At 38.9% G+C, this 23,024-nt stretch overlaps 1 protein-coding gene across 8 annotated transcripts in view; it reads left to right on the top strand.

The window, feature by feature from the left end:
* KMT2C (lysine methyltransferase 2C) overlaps positions 1 to 23,024 on the top strand; it is a 195,371-nt gene that overhangs the window by 134,290 nt on the left and 38,057 nt on the right. For 6 of the 8 annotated variants that reach the window (XM_084281564.1, XM_084281560.1, XM_084281561.1 and 3 more), the window contains 12 exons: positions 1,680 to 1,745; positions 3,242 to 3,454; positions 7,491 to 7,619; positions 9,411 to 9,530; positions 11,003 to 11,133; positions 12,717 to 12,903; positions 18,339 to 18,443; positions 18,803 to 18,850; positions 20,032 to 20,169; positions 20,360 to 20,392; positions 20,476 to 20,595; positions 22,733 to 22,871. In XM_084281564.1, coding sequence (XP_084137690.1) covers positions 1,680 to 1,745; positions 3,242 to 3,454; positions 7,491 to 7,619; positions 9,411 to 9,530; positions 11,003 to 11,133; positions 12,717 to 12,903; positions 18,339 to 18,443; positions 18,803 to 18,850; positions 20,032 to 20,169; positions 20,360 to 20,392; positions 20,476 to 20,595; positions 22,733 to 22,871 — 1,429 coding nt within the window. The remainder of the gene's footprint in view (positions 1 to 1,679; positions 1,746 to 3,241; positions 3,455 to 7,490; positions 7,620 to 9,410; positions 9,531 to 11,002; positions 11,134 to 12,716; positions 12,904 to 18,338; positions 18,444 to 18,802; positions 18,851 to 20,031; positions 20,170 to 20,359; positions 20,393 to 20,475; positions 20,596 to 22,732; positions 22,872 to 23,024) is intronic. The other 2 variants (XM_084281563.1, XM_084281562.1) reach the window with 2 other exon arrangements.

The following is a 23,024-nucleotide window of genomic DNA, read 5'->3' as shown; positions in this document are numbered from 1 at the left end:
CTTTAGAGTAAGGGCATCAAATCCCCATCACAGCTCTCTGAATTTTCTGTTTACCTTAGATTCCAGCCCAGTAGTTGTTAGCTCTGACTTAGATACCTTGTAAATTATAACTAACGAAGGAATCAGATGAGGTCTCGTTCCCCGTGGAGTATTTCTTCAAGTCTGCTGTTGTTCTGTTGTTTCAGTTCAGGGCCTTTGAGCATCTTCCATCCTGCAGCTCGTGCCATATTTTTTTGTTTCCCTCCAGCCCAGTGTCTCCTTCAAAATTTCATTTTCATTTTTTTTCTTCCTTGTTTTTTCCATCCGTGTGTGTGTGTATCAGTTTTTCAGAAGTGCTGATCGGCTCCTTACACGTGCCGATCGCACAAAATGTTTGTTTTCTCTAGGTTATGTCATACACTTCAGTTAGACCTTAAAAACTTCCAGAGGACTATAATTTCTGAAGACAAGACTTTCACTTTCCTTATCTTTTATGTATACTTAGAAAGCTTTCTCTAGATTTCAAATCTTTTTAGCTACTACACCCTTGTTTTGTATTTAGCACAGACTCTAAGTGTTAGGTGGAAGCTCCTGGTCTTTTCCTAGCCTTTCTCTGTGGGTGAGGTTGGAGCACGTGCAGTTGGGCTGAGAAACAAGAGCCTTCCACACGTGCTGTGCCTCAGTGGTCTGGGCTTGTGTAGTAGATGCAAATTAAAAACACCGGATGTTTGTCAGAGTCTTAGACTGAGCCTGGCTAAGATTTCTAGGAAAAAAAAAAAAAAAAAGAATGAGCCTTGACTGTGTGGTAACGCTAACCATGCCAAACTAACAGTTTTTTTGGTTTTAGTTCTCAGCGTTTGTGAGACACCGACTAAACAGCTAATTTTTCTTGTACCTTCTGTCTATATAATCTCTACAAAGTCACTACTAATATAAACAATCAGTCTACACACCACAGGTTAGTGAAACAGGATTAGTGTGATTAAGGCAGAAGAACATTTCTACCTGCAGCAGTAGCATGCTAGCACTGGAAGACATTTTGATCATCATTTGTTCACTCAAACTACTGCAGTGCTTCCCTGAAGCACACAAGGCAGTTTTCAAACCGAGTTTCTGCTGTTCCATTTGTCAATATCCTTACCTGGAATAAGGATTACCCTTTCTAACATCAACAAGTTACGTCTGAGCTGTTCTCAGATTTGCTATTGGCCTTCCTTTCTGTCTCATTTCTGTTATGTCAGACCTCTGACAGCACAGGCACAGCTGGAACCTTGTGTGGGAGGCTGGCGGGAGATCCACTCCTGAGACAGTCCCTGGTTCACAGAGTCCTCCTGTTACCTACACTTAGCTTAGCAAAGCCTGGACATGATGACTAGTGTAGAAATTTCCTTAAAATCCAGTAGATCCAGTGCATGCCAGTGGAGCAGTAGAAGGAGATCATTTACCATCAAGTTCAGAGCATTTCCAGTGCCATTCTTGACTCTAGGGAATTGGAGAACTTCAGCTGATACCAGGCTTCTTTTGTAGTCACATCTCTGTGACGTGGAAAAGCACTTTATTTTAAAGGTGCTAGTAGATGTTGCCAATACTATTAATTAGGGAGTTTAACAGAACCGTTTGAAGGAAAATTACTTGGTAGTTTCAGTTTAAATCGAGTCACCATTTTTTAAAGTTGAAATTATTCTCCTTATATTTTTCAGTGCCTTCTTTGGACTGTTGTGATTCATCAGTTGGAGCTCAGATTATTTCAAAATCAAAAGAACTAGGTAAAGAATGTAAATGCTTAATCGTTGGTCATTTAGCATATTTTAAGGGTATACTTTTATATGAGGCAAAACTTCCTTTTTGTTTTTATAACACACAACATTAACCATCCTTCCATTATCACAGCATGCTTTTCATTTTTTTTCTTTCTTTTCTTTTTTGCCTGCCGTACCTGCACTATAATAATAATAATAATAATAATAATAATAATAATAATAATAATAATAATCTTAAATTATGCTTTGATTCTGCAGACTTAGTTGCTTGCCTTAATATTAGCAGTGATAAATAACCATGTGGCTGAGTCAAACACATACACAAATGTTTACAGGCTCAAACTGTAGGAGGACACAACTTCTCTGAATTTGTGTATTTTGTACAAGGAATTGACAGTCTTGACAAGCCTACTCCCAGGTCATTTGTTGTAATGATAGTCTCTAAGAGCTTCCCTCATGTTAGGATAGCTTCCGTCACATCAGAATTTTGTTCTGCTTTATACTGCACAGTTGTTCTGAGAGAAGATTTTGCCCTCCAATCTTCAGTACGAAAAAATAGATGAAATTTTTTAAATGAACACTCTTCTAATTCAGTACAAGAGAACAATCGTCTCTGAAGAGCTACATTCAGAACCAGCTGTGTTTTGGGATGTGACATGTTACATCAGAAAATATTTTTGGTTAAAGAGAACAAATGTTACGATGTTCATATGTTTTCAGAAACCGTGTTATCCAGTCATTATTTAATTGGCCTCAAAGAGCAGAAGCATCGTTGCAGCCTCTTCGCTATTTGCCAATTCCCTGAAAGTTCCCCAGCTTCCACTTGCAGGTGGCGCTGCAGATGATGGAGACAGTCCTCTGGCAGCGCCTTTCTGCGTTGTCAATTAAGAACTGGGGGGAAGAGCTGATCCGTAGACTCAGTTGGCATGTCACAGCTGGAGGACGTAGCAGTCTTGCAGGTCTTGGGAAGCTTGGGTCCTACCCACGGTTTATGAATTGATATTGAGCAGCTCACTCGATACAACTTGGTTTTTGTCTGCCTATAAACCAGGGCTAATAACTCGCCTGATGGACCAAGAGTTCTGGGAGGCTAAAGCTGAGTAATAACATGAAACTGCAACGCTGAGGACTTTGGCTAATGAGCAACAGGGACCCAAGCTAAGACTTGCATGGGTTTTTCGAGTGTTAGGGATACAGAAATACCCTGCAAGGCACCAGTTTCCATAATCAAATAGATCTGTCTAACAAATTTTGGATGTAAGTTGTTTTGTAGCAACGTAATGGATTGTTACTGGATTTGACATCAGGCTCTAAATCATAAAGCTCTAACTGTAATGTGTAAGACAGTATCAGATCTCTGTTTTATTTATACTGATTTCCTCGCTCATGAATCAGTTCCATACATGTGAATTATTAACTCTTAAAAGTGCTATTCCTGAAGATCTAAGACTTGAAAATTAAAGAGTTTTATATTGCTGTTATGATTCGTTTAACTTTTATAGACCCACCGAAGACGTACACGCAGGATGGAGTCTGCTTGACAGAATCCGGCATGTCTCAGTTACAGAGCCTCACTGTCACAGTACCTAGAAGAAAACGGACGAAACCAAAGCTTAAACTGAAGATTATAAATCAGAACAGTGTGGCTGTGCTTCAGACACCCCCGGATGCCCAGTCAGAACACTCAAGAGATGGCGAGATGGATGACAGTAGAGGTAGCGACCTACTTTTGGCATGTCTTGTATCTTTGAGCGTTACACTCCATGTTTACGTTGCGTACATCGAGAGGAGCGTTTGGTACACTGACATTTGTGTGTCCTGTACAGAGTGCACTGTGGGAGCTGCTTGGACAATAGGGTCATGGCTCGTTGTTGCCCATTTCAGGGTTTTTTTTATCATCGTTCTGCTTGTGTCATCCATACCATGGGAAACACTTTGCTAAGGCTCACAACACTGGAAACACAAATTGCCTTTTTATCTATCCCTTAGATTATTTGGGGAAATGCTGTGCACCCAGTGGGTGCAAGTGTATTTTGAGGAATCGACGGTGCAAGCACCATTTGAAAGTGGTAATGTTGGCTCAGCAAAGCGATGTCTAGATTACTGTAGAGCTTGTATTTGAAATCAAGGAGGAAGAGGAATTAAAAAACTTGGCTTAGAGTATTCCATTTTCTCTGAAAGAAATGAGGTAGACTGAGCTGAGAGTCTGAGGGGAAAAATACTTCCTTGTATGTGCACAGATGAACTGAACTTTTTGTCTGTCCTTGTTTCTGAAGTAGAATTAAAGACAGAATTTAGGTTTGGAAGTGAATTCTGGGGTGTTGCTGTAGTTCAAGTCAATCACAGTGTGTGCAGAGCCCTACCAAATGGTGTGTCCAGGATAGGGAATCCAGAATTTAGTGTAGAGGAAAGAGGAGTGTTAGTACAGCATCCAAGGTTGGCGAGTGATGAAGGGGTCTGGGCTAACATGTGCCTACCAACCACCTCACACTGTAGAGCGATGAGATTTCAGTAAATTGTAGAAGCCTTTGAGAGAGCTCCTTCCACCATGGACATGGAGCAAGGATGCGTGTGTCCTAGGGGCCAGCAGTCCTCAGTCCCGTCTGAGGGCTCAGTGAGCTCAGTGAGCACAGCAGCCAGGCCACAAGAGACTGAAGGTGGAAGATAAGGCAGCGAAAAGAAGCACATAGGTAGGAGCAGCCAGCTTCTTTGTACCTAAAATCCCCACTCTCAGGCACTGGCGTGGTGCAGCACCGCCCTCCTGCCCTCTTTGCCATGGCCTGGCTGTACATCTTGATAAAAATGTTGGTAGGAGAGGTGTTAATCCGTGGCCTGAGGAAAGGCTTAGTGAAACAGCAGGTGTGAAAGTCATTACATTAGTCATGCAGGTGTCTGTTACAAGTGGAACACAGGCACCCCACCTCACCACAATCTAAAGTGCGCTCTGTTGATGCAACATTGCCTTGTTGTTAATCAGATTAAATGTCAGGAGAAGCTTTTTTTAGATACAGAGAGTGTACTTGAGATAACTGGGTAGTTTACCCATCAGCACAGTTTCCATGTTAACTTGTTGACAGAAGAATTGTTGCTGTTGTTTGATTAGCGTGTTCTTAACCCTCTGCTGTTGACTAGAAGTGTATTTTTTTATAATAGGTTCCCTGTATTTGTTTATAACCTTTAAAACAATAAAGTAGTTTGTTTTCTTTTGTTTTCTTTGGAATTCACAGGGTTTGGTAGACTACTCTAGCGTTAACGCTGACTCTTAAATTTCATCTTATGCCTTCATATAGTCCACCGAGTGGGTTGTTGAAAGCAAAAATGCTTTCAGTTTTGGTTCAAAAGCATCAAGATAGAGCATTAACCACTTCCCCTGCTCTTTTTCAGTGGTTAATCATCTTTACTTTTACAGTTGTGTGCATGTATTCTATATAATGTAGTCTAACTTTGTTATCTACTTAGTGGCTTTTATAGGTATCCCTCTTCAATTTTATAGCAAGAAACATAAACGTAATATGAGAGTATGAATGGGAGAACCAAAGCTGCCACAGACTCTAATTTAGTTCTGACCATCTTTTATTTATTCATTAGTTTATTTCTGGAACATACCAAAGAAAAACACATTTGCATGTTCCACAGATGTTTGTCTTACGCATCAAGAGTTAGAGCACGCTCACATGTGTGCCTCTGACTGCACAGCACACACGTGGTAAATGGTCTGGGTTTCCTGGAAGCTCCAAACAGAACTACGTGTGCTCTGTAGGGTGGATTGGTGCCAGTTCTTTGGATGGCTGAAGTTTTTGTGGGGGCATCAGGCTGAATATGGCCATGGCACTGCTTTGATCGGTGCGACATGGTGTAGTAATGCCAGGTAAACACGAGTGATGTGGATGGCACCAAGGGGAGTGGTGCTGTTGATGTGATAGAAGGAAGGGATGCCAGCCACAGGGGTCTGGGCGGGCTGGAGAAGTGGGCCCACGTGAACCTCATGAAGTTCAACGAGGCCAAGTGCAAGGTCCTGCACCTGGGTCAGGGCAATCCCAGACATGAGCACAGACTGGGAGGTGGATGGATGGAGAACGGCCCTGTGGAGAAGGGCTTGGTACTGATGGATGAAAAATTGGACGTGAGCTGACAGAGTGCACTTGCAGCTCAGAAAGGCAATCCTACCTTTGGCTGCATCAAAACAAATGTGGCCAGCAGGCTGAGGGAGGGGATTCTCCCTCTTCATTTTCTCTTGAGACCCCACTTGGAGTGCTGCATCCAGGTCTGGGGCCCCCAGCGTAAGGACAGGGACCAGGTGGAGCAACTCCAAAGGAGAGCCACAAAGATGATCAGAGGCTGGAGCAGCTTTTCTACAAGGACAGGCTGAGGGAGTTGGGGTTGTTCTACCTGGAGCGAGGAGATGTCTCCAGAAAGACCTTACAGTGGCCTTTCAGGAGGCTTATAAGAAAGTTGGGGAAGGGACACTTTGTCACAGAGTGTAGTGATGGGACAAAGGGGAATGGCTTTAAACTAAAAGAGGGTAGGGTTAGATTAGATACATGGAAGAAATTTTTCACTGTGAGGGTGGTGAGGCCTGGCCCAGGCTGCCCAGAGGAGCTGTGGCTGCCCCATCCCTGGCAGTGCCCAAGGCCAGGCTGGATGGGGCTGGGGGCAGCCTGGGCTGCTGGGAGGGGGCCCTGCCCATGGCAGGGTTTGGAATGAGATGATCTATAAGGTCCCTTCCAACCCAAACCAGCCTGTGGAAAGTCAGGTCAGTGACCAAGCCCTGAAAAGAGCAAGAGTTGTTGTAGTTGTACTGCAGCTGAAGTGGTTTGAGAGTTCAGTTCTGTCTGCAGTAGAACCAAATAGGCTACAGGGCATGTTTCATAAACAGTGTTTCTCCTCCTAACAAAAGTACAAGGCAGAGAATCTGAATTCTGGTCTCTTTCCAGGGACAAGAGTATGTTTAGTCTAGATGTTTCAAAAGCTTTACAGTAAAATGAAGATGTAAGGTCATTATTGTATTGACTCTTCGGGGCTATCAGGAACAGAATTAACTCGGTCTCTCTTCAACACCGAAGACTTCTTAATGCCATTGTACTTTACATCTGGTTTCTACCCCGTGTTCCCACAGAATATAAACTCAGAATTGTGGTCTTCATCTTCAAGGCTGACTAATTCCTTGGGCTGAATTTTCTGCTATATAAATCAAACTCCTCTGAATAAACAAATCTGCTTTCAGTCAGTCACACAGCTTCAAGTCAAGAACCCTCCAACCTAAGAGTCATTACATATTACCTTCCAAGTGTAGGCTGCATTTTTTCAGTCTGTCTTCTCAACAAAAACAAACTCTTCCCAAGCAGAATTTAGGGGAAGGTAAACAGAGCATATCTTACATGGTAGATGGTATTCGTGTTCCTCTATGTATTGTTAGAATTTGCTCAGGGACTTAGGACATGCTGCACAGGATTCTGAAAGGATTTTCTATGGGGAAAACAATGTCAGGATCCACATATAGCAACGATAGTGTTTATTCTCTGGTTTTGTGTAGCCATAACCTCACAGGAAATCAACCTGTATACGGGATCATTGGGTACAGTTAGGGTGGGTTTCTCAAAAGTGTCTAAAGGGCGTAGCTCTCTATCACCTGCCTGAAAAAAATCTGTTATTTTCAATCCATTTCGAAGAAATCATTCAGCTGTAGACATCTTGAAAAAATGTCTTCCTTCCCTTTTCCAGTTGAACTTACCACTGCATTTTTGTCTGCAGAGGGTGATCTCATGGACTGTGATGGAAAATCGGATTCCAGCCCAGAACGGGAGGCTGCAGATGATGATACCAAAGTGGCAGAGGGAGCTGATGGGATTAAGAAAAGAAAGCGAAAACCATACAGACCTGGTAGGATGAATACGTTATATTATCGTGTCGGTTGTTCTAAGGCTTTTTTCTGTATTACTAAAAATATATAGAAAAAGAATAGAATTACGAATTGTTCTAAGCTATCTGTTGATTTTAGCATTGTTTCCTGTTATGGTTAAAATATTTTTTTAGTTCTCTTACCAACATACCTTTCCAAAGGTTGCTGCACAGCCATACGCTTGCAGTAAAACATTGCCAATTACCAGTTTGTAGTTCAAATCTATACCTTCTTAATGATTCCTAACTTAGTAGGAAGATGTACGCTGTCTACCTGATGGGAGTACAGTTTGTGTGTGTGTGCATGTATTTACATACATCTGGCAATATCTGAACTTCAGAGAACTTTCTGCCAGTATTTTACTTAATTTCTGAGCTAGTTGATAGCAGTAATTTACTAAACATTTGCAGATGAATTTTAATGAATGCAGTTACAGGATGAATTATTTTATTTTGCTTTATCAGTGGTGTCAATTCTTTATTATCCTGACTGCAGAATAACTGGGTGTCCTGGATGCAGAAACACTTGAGCTGTCTCCAGGCAGAAGCAGCTAGATACCCGAGTGACTCGGGAGGAAGTGGCTCTGATTTATTAGGGCTCATACTGAACCCCAGATAATAAGCTCTGCTTAGATAAAGTCTGGCTTTTTGAAGAGCCCCTACATCACACCCCTCCGTATGCCTCGGTGTCTGTGTTACATGTTGGTTTTGTTTTTCCTTACGCAGCCTCCCACTACTGTGGATAATAAGCCGATTGTAGTCTTTGCTGTCACAAATACTGTTTTTGCCAGTCACGCCCATCCTTCTCGTTGTAATGGGCCATATCCTCTGATTATGAAGATAGCAGGGGAGGAGAACAGAGAAAGGAAGCGGGAGCTACAGCATGGTCCAATTTCTCTTGCTTCTCTATTAGTAGCTAAACAAATCTCTACCACCATTTTCCCTCCCCATGTCATTTCCCAGAACGCTGAGGAAGAGCCCCAACCCAGCGCTCAGCAGGTCATACCCATGGGTCTTTTGCCTTCCACGATGAGAACGTGGTACAAACCCACAGCACTTAACAGAGATTTCCTGTTTCTCTACAAGTAATACACTTCAATAAGCCATTTATTTCCACTGACGGGTCCTCAAGAGGAGAGAGCTTCATTTGCTCAGAGTGATTTTGGATCATGAGTTGAGCAGCCATCTGTTAGTTTTCTGCAGCCAACAATTTCCCTGAAAAATGAAACAAACCTGAGTCTGATGCATTTACATACCTATACACCAACTGTAAGGGACCAGGAACGCTGCAGTCAATCTTTGGTGAAGGATTCTGGAGTTTCAGGCTGTATGATGTTGGTTAATTATCTTTTTATTTTGTGATACATCCATCTTTAGTACCGTCGTTTGGAGTGGTGGGCTCTCCAGAGCAATTTGTAGTTTCTTATGACCCTTTAATGTTCTTTAATAGGTTTCATTTAGTAGATTGATTAATTTTAGCAATTCATCAGCTTGCCAAGGGAGGAAAAAAACAGCATCTGAAAGTTGCCAGGTTTGGTGATTTAATCTTCTTGTGGATGTACTGAGGTCCTAAAATTCTGATCCATTTTGATAATTACATACATACCCACTGAGGCATCAAAATTAAGAAATGAAAATTCATCAAGTATATCAGATTTCTTCTTAGACCTCTGCAGACGCAGTTGTCTCATTTACCTGCAGGACAATCTTGGCTCTCATTCTTGCTATGAAACACAGTTTTAATCGATGTACTGAATTTTTCTTTCTTGTTAGGTATTGGTGGATTTATGGTACGTCAAAGAAGTCGTACAGGGCAGGGGAAGACTAAAAGATCTCTCTCCAGGAAAGATTCTTCTGGATCTGTTTCTGAGCAGTTGCCTGGCAGAGATGAAGGTAAGGACAGAAACTTAGTGTGTTTTTGTTGTTGTTCATGGTTAATGCAATAAAAAATAACACAAGTTACCAACTTGTATTACTGATAATTTTGTCCTTGCCTGTGTTTGTAGAACTGCTTTGTGAAGTCAACAAATGTTTCTGTTAGCATTGCAACCCAGTATTGTATCTGGGTCCCCAGTTCAGAAAAAGTGCTTGCTTTCTCTTCAGTATGTTAATGTTACAGCTATGTTTTTCTGCTTTGTAAATATTGTTGCAGTGTGGCATACCAGCTTGTTTCAGATAGTATTGAAGAACTTCGTTCTAATGTTTTTCAATTTCTATGTAGGGATCTTCTCCTATAAGTTAGAGAAAAGTTAATTACCCATTCTACGTACCAGTACAATGCAGATTGTTAAAAGCAGTATTTTTAAGTATTCTTCAATTAAACAGCTGAGTTTCTCTACTTGCTCAGGCACAATTGCTTGTTAAGAAAAAAACAACTCAGAATATCTTTGTATGTTGTAAATCATCTTAGCTTGCTGAGAGCCTGCTCCTCAGCTGCCAGTGCTCATCAGCCTTACAGAGTTGTTTGCTATTCTTGTCATGTCCCGCTCCCTTTTTCTGCAAAAGCTCACTCTTGAACAGCACAGAGGTCATGGGGTCGATGAGCCTCAGCTTACTTGGTGCCCTCTGAATGTGGTACAGGAGATGACTCTAGTACAAAGCATGGCAAATTTTACTACGTAATGTAGTTTCTTAAATAACTTCCCAAGGCCATTAACTTAATGTAATTAGCTTTGGCAAGGGAGAAGTGAAGGACTTAAAAAGTTTAGCTCTTACCTCTACTGTTTTCACTGGTCTGTCAAAATAAAGTATTAAATGATTGATTAGCACACTGTGCTTTTGTGCTTGTTAGGAAAAAATGCTGTGCAGCTTCGTGCATGATAGCTGAATAAATGTGTAATTTTTCTTGAAGGGCTTCTTTATAGATTTCTTTTTCTGGCCTGTTCATTATTTGTACAAGTCATTTTTCAGATTTTAAAAAATGGTTTGTGCCTTCACTTTGAGAAAAATTAGTTTATAAATTGAAGGGTGATTAATGTGTAGCTCAACAGTGTTGATTCTAGAGACAGCACTTCAGTAGAATTCTCTTGCAAATATCTGGTTGAATGCCAGCTATAATTTCTCTCAAATGACCGAATTCCTAGGTAGGCTAGGTAGAAAAGTTAAAGGTCTATCTAAAGCTAATGAAGTACGGCAAGATCATGATGTGGCTAGTATCGCAGATGGCATTTCTGCCTTCCTGGGCCCAGGTGACCAGGTTCACAGCTGATAAAAAGCCACCTTCAGAGTGTATCTACAGTGATATTCAGAATAATAAACTCATGCACACAAATAGGTAGTAAGATGTGTTAGGCATGCTAGCCCTGTACCTGTTGAGCAAGACTCAGAGCATTTTATTTATTTGTGCCCGAATGTTACTCTTTCAGGTTGGACAGAACAGTTGCCAGACACTCCAGTTGAGGAGTCTACCCCAGCTTCTGAAAGTACCGAGAAAATAAAAAAGCGTTACAGGAAAAAGAAGAATAAACTTGAAGAAACCTTTCCTGTCTACTTGCAGGTAAAACTACTGGTATACTTTCTGAGTAAATACACTTTTAAAACTGACCTTTGTGTTTGTTGATTCATTTACACCATAAATATTTCTATTCTGATTCCCAATTTACCATTCAAATGTAATGCGTTTTCTGTAGGAAATGTTTGTAACTTTGTAGAGAAAGCTGTATATTATGTTAAATCTCTTCAGTGTATAGGCTTCTACTTGTTCTGAGAGAGAGGAAAAACAAATCCTTTGTTTTCTCTGTAAACTGACACATGACATTTTCAGCTTGTCATCTTGTGTACCACATTCAGCGGTGTAAGATGTCTTAGTTTCATCATTCCACTTCCTCTGAATACTACTTGTTCTTTACAGAAGATTATAGAACAGGATTTCATAGGGGGAAGTTTTTCCATAGATTCATCTTTTTATATGCTCTGCATCTCCCCACCATGATAATTCCTGCTCTTTTACTGACCATTACTAACGTCATGTCCCCAGAGCTAAGAGAGGTAACACTTGGTCTTCAGGAATGTGGATAATAACCAAGATGTTAATGCTGATTGACCAGCTTACCTATCCTCACCTGGTTTATAAACCATCTGGTTTGTATCTTCCTCTCACTGAGAACATTATTTGGTGTGCTCTTCTTCTCAGCCACCTTTTTCATGAAAACCTTATTTTGTAGATCTTTACCAAACTTCATGGCATAAACTGTGTCAGGACTGCAAGCAAAATTGACAGAGGCAGAACAATCTGTCTAAAAATAATTTGTATTTCCTAAGTGGGGAAGTGAACTGGAAAGAAAATACTTAAGTAAAATTTCCTTTGTATTAATAAGAACAAATTGTTTTTCTTAATGCACATATTAGTCATGTAGAACAGAATAATTAATAGGAATAACTGATAATAAAAATCAGTCTGTAGCTTTATTTCTAGATGCTATGTCCTAAATCGAGGTTTTAAAGACAACGTGAAAACAGGAAAAGTTGTTAGGCAATGAATAAAACTTGATAGGCTCTTGGCAAATTACTCAAGTAGTCAGGTATCGGTGAGTGGTGGCTGTGAATAGTATTTTAAACACCTTTAGGTAGTTTGTTACTGCAATTCTCCCTTAGGACGATTTTGTACTAACTGCAGTGCAGCATTTAATCATTCTAGAACTCGGACCACAGTGAGCTTGAGTATTTTCATCAACTTTTTCATGGCTTTAATCAAGTTGTTCAGTAGCTTTCCCCTTAAGCTCTCATTTTTTGTGCAAGAAGAAATACTGAATAGCTTCTTTGAGATTCATATGTTTTTTCAATAGCACTGTATTGGTACACTGTCTATGCTGTATATACATAAGAAGACAGAAGTTTTTCTATATAATTTAAGATGTGAATTTAAGGGAGTTATGTAGCTACCTCAGGTAAGCTATGTATCAGCTGTATCCACACCTCATAGCCTGGAGAAGATCTTATACCTGGAAAGGTATGGGACTGAGACTGTAATTTTACTTTTCTAGTAATCATTGGGGTTTTCATTTTAACGTTGCTGGGTGTGTAATCTTTTCAGTAGATAGACTGTTCTTCCTATATTGAATCATTTTGCCCTCTTTGCAGGAAGCTTTCTTTGGGAAGGATCTACTAGATACCAGTAGACAAAACAAGATGAGCCTCGATAATTTGCCTGAAGAATCACTTCCACTCTCATGTAAAACAAATCTGACCACCAATTTCCTGGATCCTTCATCAGACCCACTTCGTAGCTCAACCTCCACTCCAGCTCAGGCAAAACTGGGACCTCAAGGTATACAAAGCTAAAGTTAGTGATAATCCCGTAGTTTGTTTTTGTTGTAAATGGGGCTCTTCCACACTTCTGGAGTGCAGACTGATGTATTTTCCAGCATTCTGTACATCAAGTGCTCTTGTGAGGTTGAGTTACATTTATAATCAGTGACGTCTAGCTCCAGGGCTTTACTTGTTGCAGCAAGAGCAGTGGATGGCGTGGCAACTGGAACTTAATACAAAATCTGAAATTCCTTGACTGTAACATCCATGTCTGTAAAATTCATGAAAATGAATTCCATCTAAGAATGCTCATACAGATCCCTTATAGGAGAATGCAAAAAAAACCCTCTGATTAAAAGGCATTTTTAGTAGTGTTCTGAATGTTAGTTGGATGAGTATCATCCAGCTTCTATCTTCAATGTTTTAGATTATTTTAGGTTACCAATCTCCTCTCCTCCTCGTGGTTCACCATGCCCTTTCTGAACATGAGTGCCCTTTCAAGGTACAGTTTGTAGCCCCTAGGTGATCTTCTGGTTTTGCTTTCCATTGCAAAGCTTTGCTGGAGATAATATTGGGAGTTTTGCAAGTAGCCAGAGGGTTATACATGCTGCTGAAAGGGCAGCTTCACACAAAGGAGCAATTAAAAACAAAAACCTTACTGTCTGCTCCGCTTTTTTTTTTTTCCTTTGTGTCTTGTATATGCTGTTAGCTGGAGGTGTCTTACTATTCTGAACTTTTAAAAAACTGTTTTTGTATCTTGTTTATATTCGTTAATTTGTGAGTTGTTTCAGCTCATCTTCACTGTCTTTCTCCATATAAAAATGTTGACACACACTAGTACAGCTTCCAATGCCCAGAGAGTCTTTTGTAGAAAGATCACTTTTTTGTGATCGTTACTCACTGAAAATCTGCTAAATGAAAAGCAAAAGGCTACATTATAATTAAACATTGATTGTTATACAGATGAAATTGTGAGTAATGGAGAATACAAAGGTTAACTTCCCCTTAAGGGGAAACTACTGGAAATGGAGTGTTTCAAGTTCTATATTCCATTGATTCCAGCACTACAAGAAAATACAGTCACACATTTTCTCACCCCAGCTTTCTTTCATGAAGCGCAGATTCTGAAGTCTTTGTTGGCATCTCAAACTGCGTAATTAAAATCATTAAAGTTTATATATTATGGTAGTATAAGGAAGGTTTTTAAACTGCTGAAACTTGATGTTAATATAATATTGTCTTTTTCCAAAATGGAAAGGATTTTTTTAAGTTCTTTATGAATAAGCAAAGTTGTAAAACTTCATCATTTCCTCTTCTTTTCATGCAGAAATAAATTATAAAGGGGTGGTTATTAGGAAATAAATGAATTACTTGCAACAGCTTCAGTGGATAACCTCCTGTCTTTCCCATTTTATATGAGAGTCTAAAAGGACAGTGTTTTCTGGCCGTAGGAATGTTCTCAACAATTGTCTCTCTACCGTTAAGATTTCAGGCCAAAATTGTGTCCAGACGGAGCTGTTTGTTGTAGTTGGAGAGCCAGCGGCTGAAGTCATCTGCCAACATTGATCAGTTCCAGTGCAATTTTTCTTAACTCTTTTGCTGTGACCATGTGGGAGACAGTTACTTCCACAATAGCATCCACATGTCTGACAGAGCCAGATTCCATCTGATTGATGGAGACCTTGCTAAATTTGCTAATTATCGAGCTAGCAGCAGTCAGATCTTCCCTTCTGGCTAGTATTGCAGAGGAGCTGGTGATGAGAGCAGCGTCTGAGAGCACCTGTGCTATTTCCATCAGTTTGCTACAGCCCTGCTTTGTTCCCTGCACCTGGAGGTGGTAGGAGCACGTCATTACTGTGTTATTTTCCTACAGTGCCAGTTGTAACCAGGATTGCTAACTCCTATGAGAATCCTTGCTTAACTGGGTAGGTCTTTTCCACAAGGAAGATGTTCTTCTCATGCAAACTCAGTTGATTAAACCCAGCAATAAGGGTTAGATATGTTTGTTCCTCTTCCAAAGAGCTCTTAAGCATCTTAGGAGGAAGTTAGTAGATCTGTTTCCCTTTTCCACATGCACACAGGACTGGTAGGGAGTTTAACAGTGATGTGTTCAGTCTGCTAACGAATTGACAATGCACTGCAGCAACATGCTGTGACTGTTTATTCTTAGAGCCTGGTTAAGAGTAGCCAAAGCTTTTGCCAGACAAGATGGCAGCAATGATGGTGATTGGCAGAGCCAGACAGAAGAGGGTTTTTAGAGTCCGTTCTTCACTCTCAGTTACTAGCAACGGTGATTAAAGTGAGCTTTAGGCTGCCAGTTCTGGTTTCGATCTAGCAAAGAGGTTGCAATTTGTATTTTTGGTTGTAAGATTCACCTCTCCCATGGTTTTATAACACAAGTGGCACACTATGTATGGGGTCAAACCTTAAAATCATTTAAAAGAAAGCTGCTAGAGCAGAGTGCAAGGGCTTGCTCACCAGGAACACAGCACCAGGTCTCCAGTCTCCTGGCTGCTCGTTGGTAATGATGAAGGTGTTGACCATGATCTGTACATCCTCTGTGATCTGGGGTTGTGATCTGATATATCCTGAGTGATGTGGGGACTCTATGTCACTCCTGAGAGCCTTGACCTGAGTGTGCCTCATCAAAATTAAAAAAAAAAAGCATCTTGGCAAAGTTCTGGAAATGTGAACTTTCTTTGTGTTTAAAATAGATTATATTCAGTATATTTTTTCCTGGGAATGCTGAAAAAGTCATCTATTTAAATAGGGTCTCCAGAGAATGCTAAGGAAATTATTCCTAAACAAAAAGAGAGGAGTCATCTGCGTCCCTGCACAGCTAATTCCATCGCTACTGGGATATCTTAAATCTAGATACATTAGTCTGTGATTAAACACGTTAGGGTGGCTGCAGCCCTGGGAGAGGCATTTTTACTCCTGTAATAAATAAATTAAACTAAATGTATCAGAGGAATCAGGATCACGAGGTAGCAGTAGAATCCTGCTCTGTTACAGATCCAGCATTATAAGCAAGTTATTTTCTTTCTTGCTTTGTCTTAGTTTTCATCTCTGTTCTGAAGAGTCAAGTTAATGAGCAGTATTGAGCTATTTGTTTGGCACAGATGTCAACTGGCTATTGATTCTGATCTGGAGCAGCTGAATAAAAGGGATTTAGTTATTTCCAAGATAATATTTAGCATCCATTGAATTAAAACTGAAAAAAAAAAAAACACCACTTCACTTTAGATGTCTTATATGAGATAAGGCTTATGGATCATAGAGCATAGCCTCCTGCTACTGCTGACACTCGGTCTTTTTATAGACTTAACCAGCTCGATCTTGATAGCGGTTGGCTTTTTTCCAATCCACCAGTCTCATCAGAAGGCCATTACAGAGCCTGATTGCCTTAGCAGTTAGAAGCCTTGCAACTTCAAGCCTGAATTTATTCACAACCAGTTGGTAACTGTGGGTGGTCAACGCATTGGTTTTACATCTCTACACCTGAGTCTTTTCTTGCTACTTACTCAATGTATTTAGGTTTGTTCTAGAAGTTGGATTCTTAGGGACTCTTCCCAAGCACGTTACTAAAGGCTGTGGAGGAAAGCACCATAGCGTATTGAAGGATGCTGAAATGGTCTTGGTACTTCCCTCAGAAGGGCTTTTTTCTCCCTGCTACTTGCCTACCTTCAGGCAGGAGCTCGGAAAAGTTAGAAGACAGCTCAAGTCTGTTCTTTGCCTGTTAGCCAAGTGAAGACCTTAACACCACGGCTTGGTGCCTGGTGCAAGTTACTGACTTTCACGATTGTGTTTGACCAAATTGCCAGGAAGAAAATGTATATCAAAAAAACAAACAAACAACTAGCTTGTGTTTAAAACCTTAAATTTCATAGTCCTTTTTACCAAGCCCACAATTAAAATAATTAAACAAAGTGGTTTTTGGTTTGGAGACACTTATAAGTACTCCTCCTAATACTGGGAGGAGCTGTGTTACTTACCTATCTGTTAATAGAGCATTGTATGCTGACACATCGATTGACCTGAGTGGCAAACATAAGATATTTAATTAAGATGGCATCATTTCCTCGGTCTTACAGAGGATAAAAATGAAGAATAAAAGTAGCAAAGTGAATTTTCATTTTGACTCTTACTAATGGTTGGAGGGAAAAGAGTCGTCTCTGAAGAACAAAAGGAACTTTGAAATCACTGTAAAGTTTAGCAGATTGGAAAATAGCCTCATTAAATATCATTATATTAATATATAATATAATATATTAAATATCATTAAATCCTTGGCACCAGGCCTCACAGTTAAGCTAGAAATACTTTTCTGGGGAAGCTGGGTAGGAGCAGTGGGAAAGATAACCCGTATATCTATGAAATACGTTTGCCCTTTGACTTTCTGGTCCCTTTTACTTGCCCATATTGGTTTTCCTTATTGCATGTTGTATGATTTGTATTAATACCTTTTCTCTGTTAATTATATGTTAATTATATGCATCTTTGTGTTTTACCATCTCTTCACATTTGTTTTTGCAGGGATTTCTCATGTGGTCACGACAGTTTGCAGTTTTTTTGAAAAATACTTTTCTCAAATTCTCTTTGTTTGTCAAATAATTTTCTTTAAATGATGCATGTCTGTAATCATCCTAAAACCTAGTTAATAAAACCAGATGGGTTGTTTGGAGTTGCTTCACCCTAATGAATGGGATGTCAAGAAGAAAATCATATCCAGAATTATTATTTAATATTCCATAATTTTTTGCTAGGATCAGACTAGTTTTTGCTAGATTGCAAACAAACGTAACATTTCTACCTCCAGTTGTTCTCATTTCTCCAGAACTTCTGATCATAAAAGTAGCAGCTTCAGTTTCCATTTACTTACTACTCCTTCTTACTGTTAAGTTTTCTTTCCGTATCAGGTTGTAGTAACTGTTGCTCTATAGTGTTAAGAAAGATAGTGGTGGTAAGAGAAGAATACTGATAATTTTATTTTTTCTGTATTTTTTTTTTAATATTTCCCATTCACTTTCTGTGAGCTGTCTCCTTTACCAAACATATTTGTTGATTCTTACATTCATGGGCCTTTGTGTCTTACATGTTGAGTTCTCATTAGATACTTTTTTTCCTAAAACGTAAAAAAAGGTTCCTTAAAATAAATAAATAAATAAATAAATAAAAGCAGTCTTTCTTCTGCACAACTGATTTATTGGTTTTATTATGCTCCAGAAATACTGATCAATTTAAACATGTGAACATGGCTGTGGTACTGAGTGGGGAGGGGATGATGACTTGTTTCCCATTTAAGAGGAACCTACAGTGCGTGGCACACGAGGAGGGCCAGTATAGCCTGGTAAACCTGTGTTTGAGTCTATAGCTCAAGCTGTCATACATCACCAGAGTCATGTTTAAACATAAAAATGCCACAATCAGTTAATTTTACTTTGTCTTCTACAGGTAGCACTGACGATCCCTTGGCTGATCTTTCTGAGGTCTTAAACACCGATGATGATATTCTTGGAATACTTTCTGATGATTTGGTGAAGTCTGGAGATCATTCAGGTATGTATGTTTATAAGGTCTCTCTGGAATTTGTGTTCTTTTTTTTCTCTTTACTATATATGTAGTTGTTGTATTCTAGGTTGTGCTGTAGGTGATTTCAGACAGGATTTTCGTATCTTAAGAACACCTTGGCTTGAGGTGATTTTGTCTTCTACAAAAAAAAAAAAAACAACCCAACCTCTTCGGCATTTTTTTTTACCTGGCTCTTTGCTTTGCTTCTCTAGAGAGAGAGAAAAAAAAACAGCTTCTATTATCTGTCATACCTGCGTAGCTTTTTCAGCATGCAGCTTTTTCTTTACTTTTTTTTTTGTTTGTTTTCATGTTATAATCATCCATTTTATCTGGTTTGGGTCCTGTAGGTCTTGATTTATGCACTTTCCAGGTTGAGAACTCACCCTCCCCATTTGGTAAGAAACTAAACAATGGATGATCCATGGTTAGAAGTAGTCATCTTTCCTAGTGGTTTTAGCTGAAACAACTGCATGTGTAGAAGCTAGTAGTCCTTTACTGTGACACTAATTCATGCTTTTGTTTTCCACTCTTTCTGTATTGAGTCTAACATGACCTATAAACTCTGCACTCCACATTTAGTAGAGTATTGCATAAAGTTTTGCTTCCAGTTTTTGAAAACCTTCGTGAGTTTTTGTGTTTCATGTTACAAAACCATGCATTTTCTTTCTGTCGCCGTTAATATTACTTATAGTAGTAGTGTGTAGTTTTTATTGTAGTTGTATCTTTAATAAATTACAAGCATTTTAACAATGTGAACATATTAAGGCATGAATAGAGTAGACAGCATCAATCTTTTTTGTTTTCACTGGACGATCGTTCATCACTTCGACACACTTCAACAATAAGTAGAATGGCATGTTTCATTATTTTAAATATATTTTTATTTGGTGTTTAATACAGAAATATATTCTAAATGCTGAAGTGTCTAGCTTTATTTTCAAAGATGTTTCTCTTTTGAGAGATTTATTGACTTGTAAAGGATGCTGTGAAATTTAAGTAGAAAGTTACGTTTTCTCAGTGTCAACAAAAAACTTTGCCTAATATAACCTGGAATGTTCAGTAGTTGTTTTTGGGATGGAAGCTTCTATAACTGGTTTGATATTGAGTACACTTCAAGAGCACTTCAGTAGATAATTAATGTAATACATAAGAATGTTTGGAGTGAAGCTTAATGTACCAGGATGCAACATACTGCCTGCTAGTGTTATTGTTTTTAAAATGTGAAAAATAATTATATTGGAACTGCATACTGAAAACTACATGCTTGAAAAATTGCTGTAACTGAACTCGGTAGTCTTATTTCAACACAATTTTTCTCTTGTTCTAGTTGCATTCTATTCAATTAACATTCCTCAAACAGTACAGTAAACTGGAGATAATTAGTGGGAGTGTTTGTTTACTTTTTTCTAATGGATGTCATATTTTGCCTTTCCTTTCAAATTTTAACAAAGTCTTCATTTAGTTGATAGCGCTACCAAAAAAAAAAAAAAAAAAAAAAGAAAAAGTTGTATGGCCTTTATTCTATATTAGTAGGTTTTACTGCTTATGTCTAATTTAATATTCTTTCCTCCTTCAGCTGGATTGGATATTGGCCCCATCTCTGATGATCCTTCTTCTCTGCCTCAGCCAAATGTCAACCCGAGTTCACGGCCATTGAGTGAAGAACAATTGGATGGAATCCTCAGTCCAGAGCTAGACAAAATGGTCACAGATGGTAATTTTTTTTTCATTCTTGATCTGGTCTTACAGAAAACTTGTTTTTTGTTTTTTGTTTTGTTTGTTTGTTTTTAAACTCAAATTGCTACCTACGTAAGGTAACATTGACTGTTTGCATTTGGTTGCAGAATTATTTTTATTGCATTTTTTGGTGATTACTCATTATGTGTTGTTTTTAATTTGCCCAGGTGCTATTCTTGGCAAATTGTACAAAATCCCAGGTACGTGTTCTTAATCTGTGTTGTCTTCTACAAGATACAGTTTGTAAACAATGCCAGCCAACTTACGCACAGTGTTTTTGCAGAACTAGGAGGAAAGGATGTTGAAGATCTGTTCACAGCTGTATTAAGTCCAGCAACCACACAGCCAGCACCTTTGCCGCAGCCTCCACCTCCACCACAACTTATGTCTTTGCACAGCCAAGGTAAGTCCCTTTGTTACTTCTAACAACAGAAGCTTAATCAGGGAGAGTTGTACGTCTGTTAAATGCCAACATGAAAGTAGGACATGTCTTAATTTCTGCTGTTGTTAATTCCTGGAACCTGCTGTTGTTAACTCATGAAATACTTTTCTAAAAAAGTTTTGAAGGGAGTCTGTAATTAATATGCAGGTAAATGTTGCTAACTGAAAGGGACAACTATTTCAGATTTTTGTGACATATTGGAGCTTTTATTTTAGCTGACACTTTCATATTCTTGAAATTGTCTGTGATAAAGCATGTGTTCTCTTCTGATTTTGCTCTTTCATTACTTCTGAGTACCTCCTCGAGACTAATGAAAAAGTCTGTGTGACAGTGATTTAGTGAGTCTTACATTTCTTTTAAGAATTCAGTGTAACGTTAAGAATTCCTATCCAAATAATAAAGAGGAGGCTAAGAAATTTTGGAATGTATCATTTATTTTCTTTCTTACTATTAAAATTGTTATGAATTAATACAGTGCCTTACTGCTTTTATATTGAAAGCAAGGGGCAAACTGATACTTCTTGTTGTTGTTTCTAGTAGAGCAAGATTTTAGCAGTATGTATGAGCATAATTAAATACACTCTTCTCATCACACATCACCATTAGTGGATTTTCCTTGAGCTCATATAAAGAGTGCCCAATCTTATTATGCTGGTACTACAAAAAGTAGCATGCAAATTGATTTCACCCATGAATTAATCATAAGAGAAAAAAAAAAGATTGGTTTCCTAGTTGATTGAATTTCCATAAAAAGGAAATACTTCAAAAAGTCTTGGAAAGGAGAGAGTTTAAAGCAAATAATGAGGTGATTTAAAGCAAAAGATAATATAGATATCAGTGCCAGTTTCCCAGTTATTTGGATATTTGATAACTTCAACATTAGAGTTCTGTAAGATTGTTTAACTTTCTCCCTGTGGGAATTGCCACAATTACGAAGTTTTAGATTTGTAATTTGGTTCAGTTATGGTGTAATGATCCACATGTTTCTGTGAGATAAATACTTCAGTAATGGGGAAGCTTGTATCAAGTTTCAGCAATTTCAAATAAAATTAACAGTCTCTTCTCATACAGACACGTAAGCCTACTGTGTGAATGAAAGCCTTGACTCTCTGTTGTGTTTGTTTGCCAGGACTTGAGTTACCATATACTAGCTGTTTAGGAGCTATGATAAGGCACGTTTTCCTAAATTCTAATCAAGTTACTGTCATCCAAACTAAACTTCCCTGGGTAGTTTATGTAATGTATAAATCAAAAAACAGTCATGTCAAGTGTGAGAGAGTGATACAGTGAATTATCCTACAGATATGTCTATTCCTGAGTTACTTTTGTGCTATTAGGAAAATATCCAGAACATATTGATAATTGCACTTCAGTGACAGGGATTCAAAGGTCAGTGTTAATTCCATGTAGGAACATCTGCAAAGACCATCTGCTGGAATGAATCTGCCTCTGCCAGATTTGCCTAATATTTTAATCAAATAAATAAAATTTTCCTCCTTAATAGTGCTAGGCTGGACATTCAATTACAATGCTGATGCTCATTTGACTAGGTTTTGTCTAGTTCATCGTTTACACATTAGGGAGTTAGTAGATAACAGGGCTTCCTTTGATACACTGCTGTCTCAGAAGAAGAGATGTTTAATTCAGGTGATTAATCGTAATTCCCCAAGGACTAAAAGCAACTTTCTTCATGATTGGTGCTTGGCAGCAGTGTGGATTTTCCTTTTTTTCATGGAACTTTTTTTTTTTTTTTCCCCACTGGAACTCAGTATAACATATTACAGACCATTAACCTTTAGGAATATACTTCAGTATTAAGTGTGGTACCACAACATGGACTAATGCAAAAGCTTTGGAAAACCATTAAAAAAAAAAAGACAAAATCTGTGCAGGGATGTGATGCAGTAGCAAGGAACCCCGTAAGCTTGTAGGAAAGCAAAGTAAATTTAATTCAAAACCTTTCCAAAAAGGTAAGGTCAGTAGTATAAAATTTTAAAGCAATTAGTACTTCATTAGGTGAGGCATGTCTTCACCAGAAATTTCCACCTCTACCTTAAGTAGTCACCCTTTAAAACAGTAATGTAACTTCTTTTTCTAGGAGAGAGTGCATTTCCAAGAGTACCACTTATGAATGGTCTGATTGGCCCTAACCCTCATCTCCCTCATACAGCTTTGACTCCCGGAGGTGGATTGAGCACCTTCTCTCCCATAACACAGCAACCATATACTGATACCAGGTAAGTGAAGACGGGAAGTCAAAAATATCCATTGCTTATCACTTGGATGGTGGAGATGGTATTAATTACTGTGATACAGTTAGCATAGAACTACTTAGTTCTAGACAGCCACTACAAAAGGTCTGTGTTCTTGCAGCTTGCTGACGACTGAAA

The sequence above is a fragment of the Netta rufina genome (assembly GCF_964035555.1).
Source record: "Netta rufina genome assembly, chromosome: 2".
In the NCBI taxonomy this organism is placed as follows: domain Eukaryota; kingdom Metazoa; phylum Chordata; class Aves; order Anseriformes; family Anatidae; genus Netta; species Netta rufina.
The sequence above is the reverse complement of the archived record's forward strand: the minus strand, read 5'-3'. Positions and strand labels throughout refer to the sequence as shown.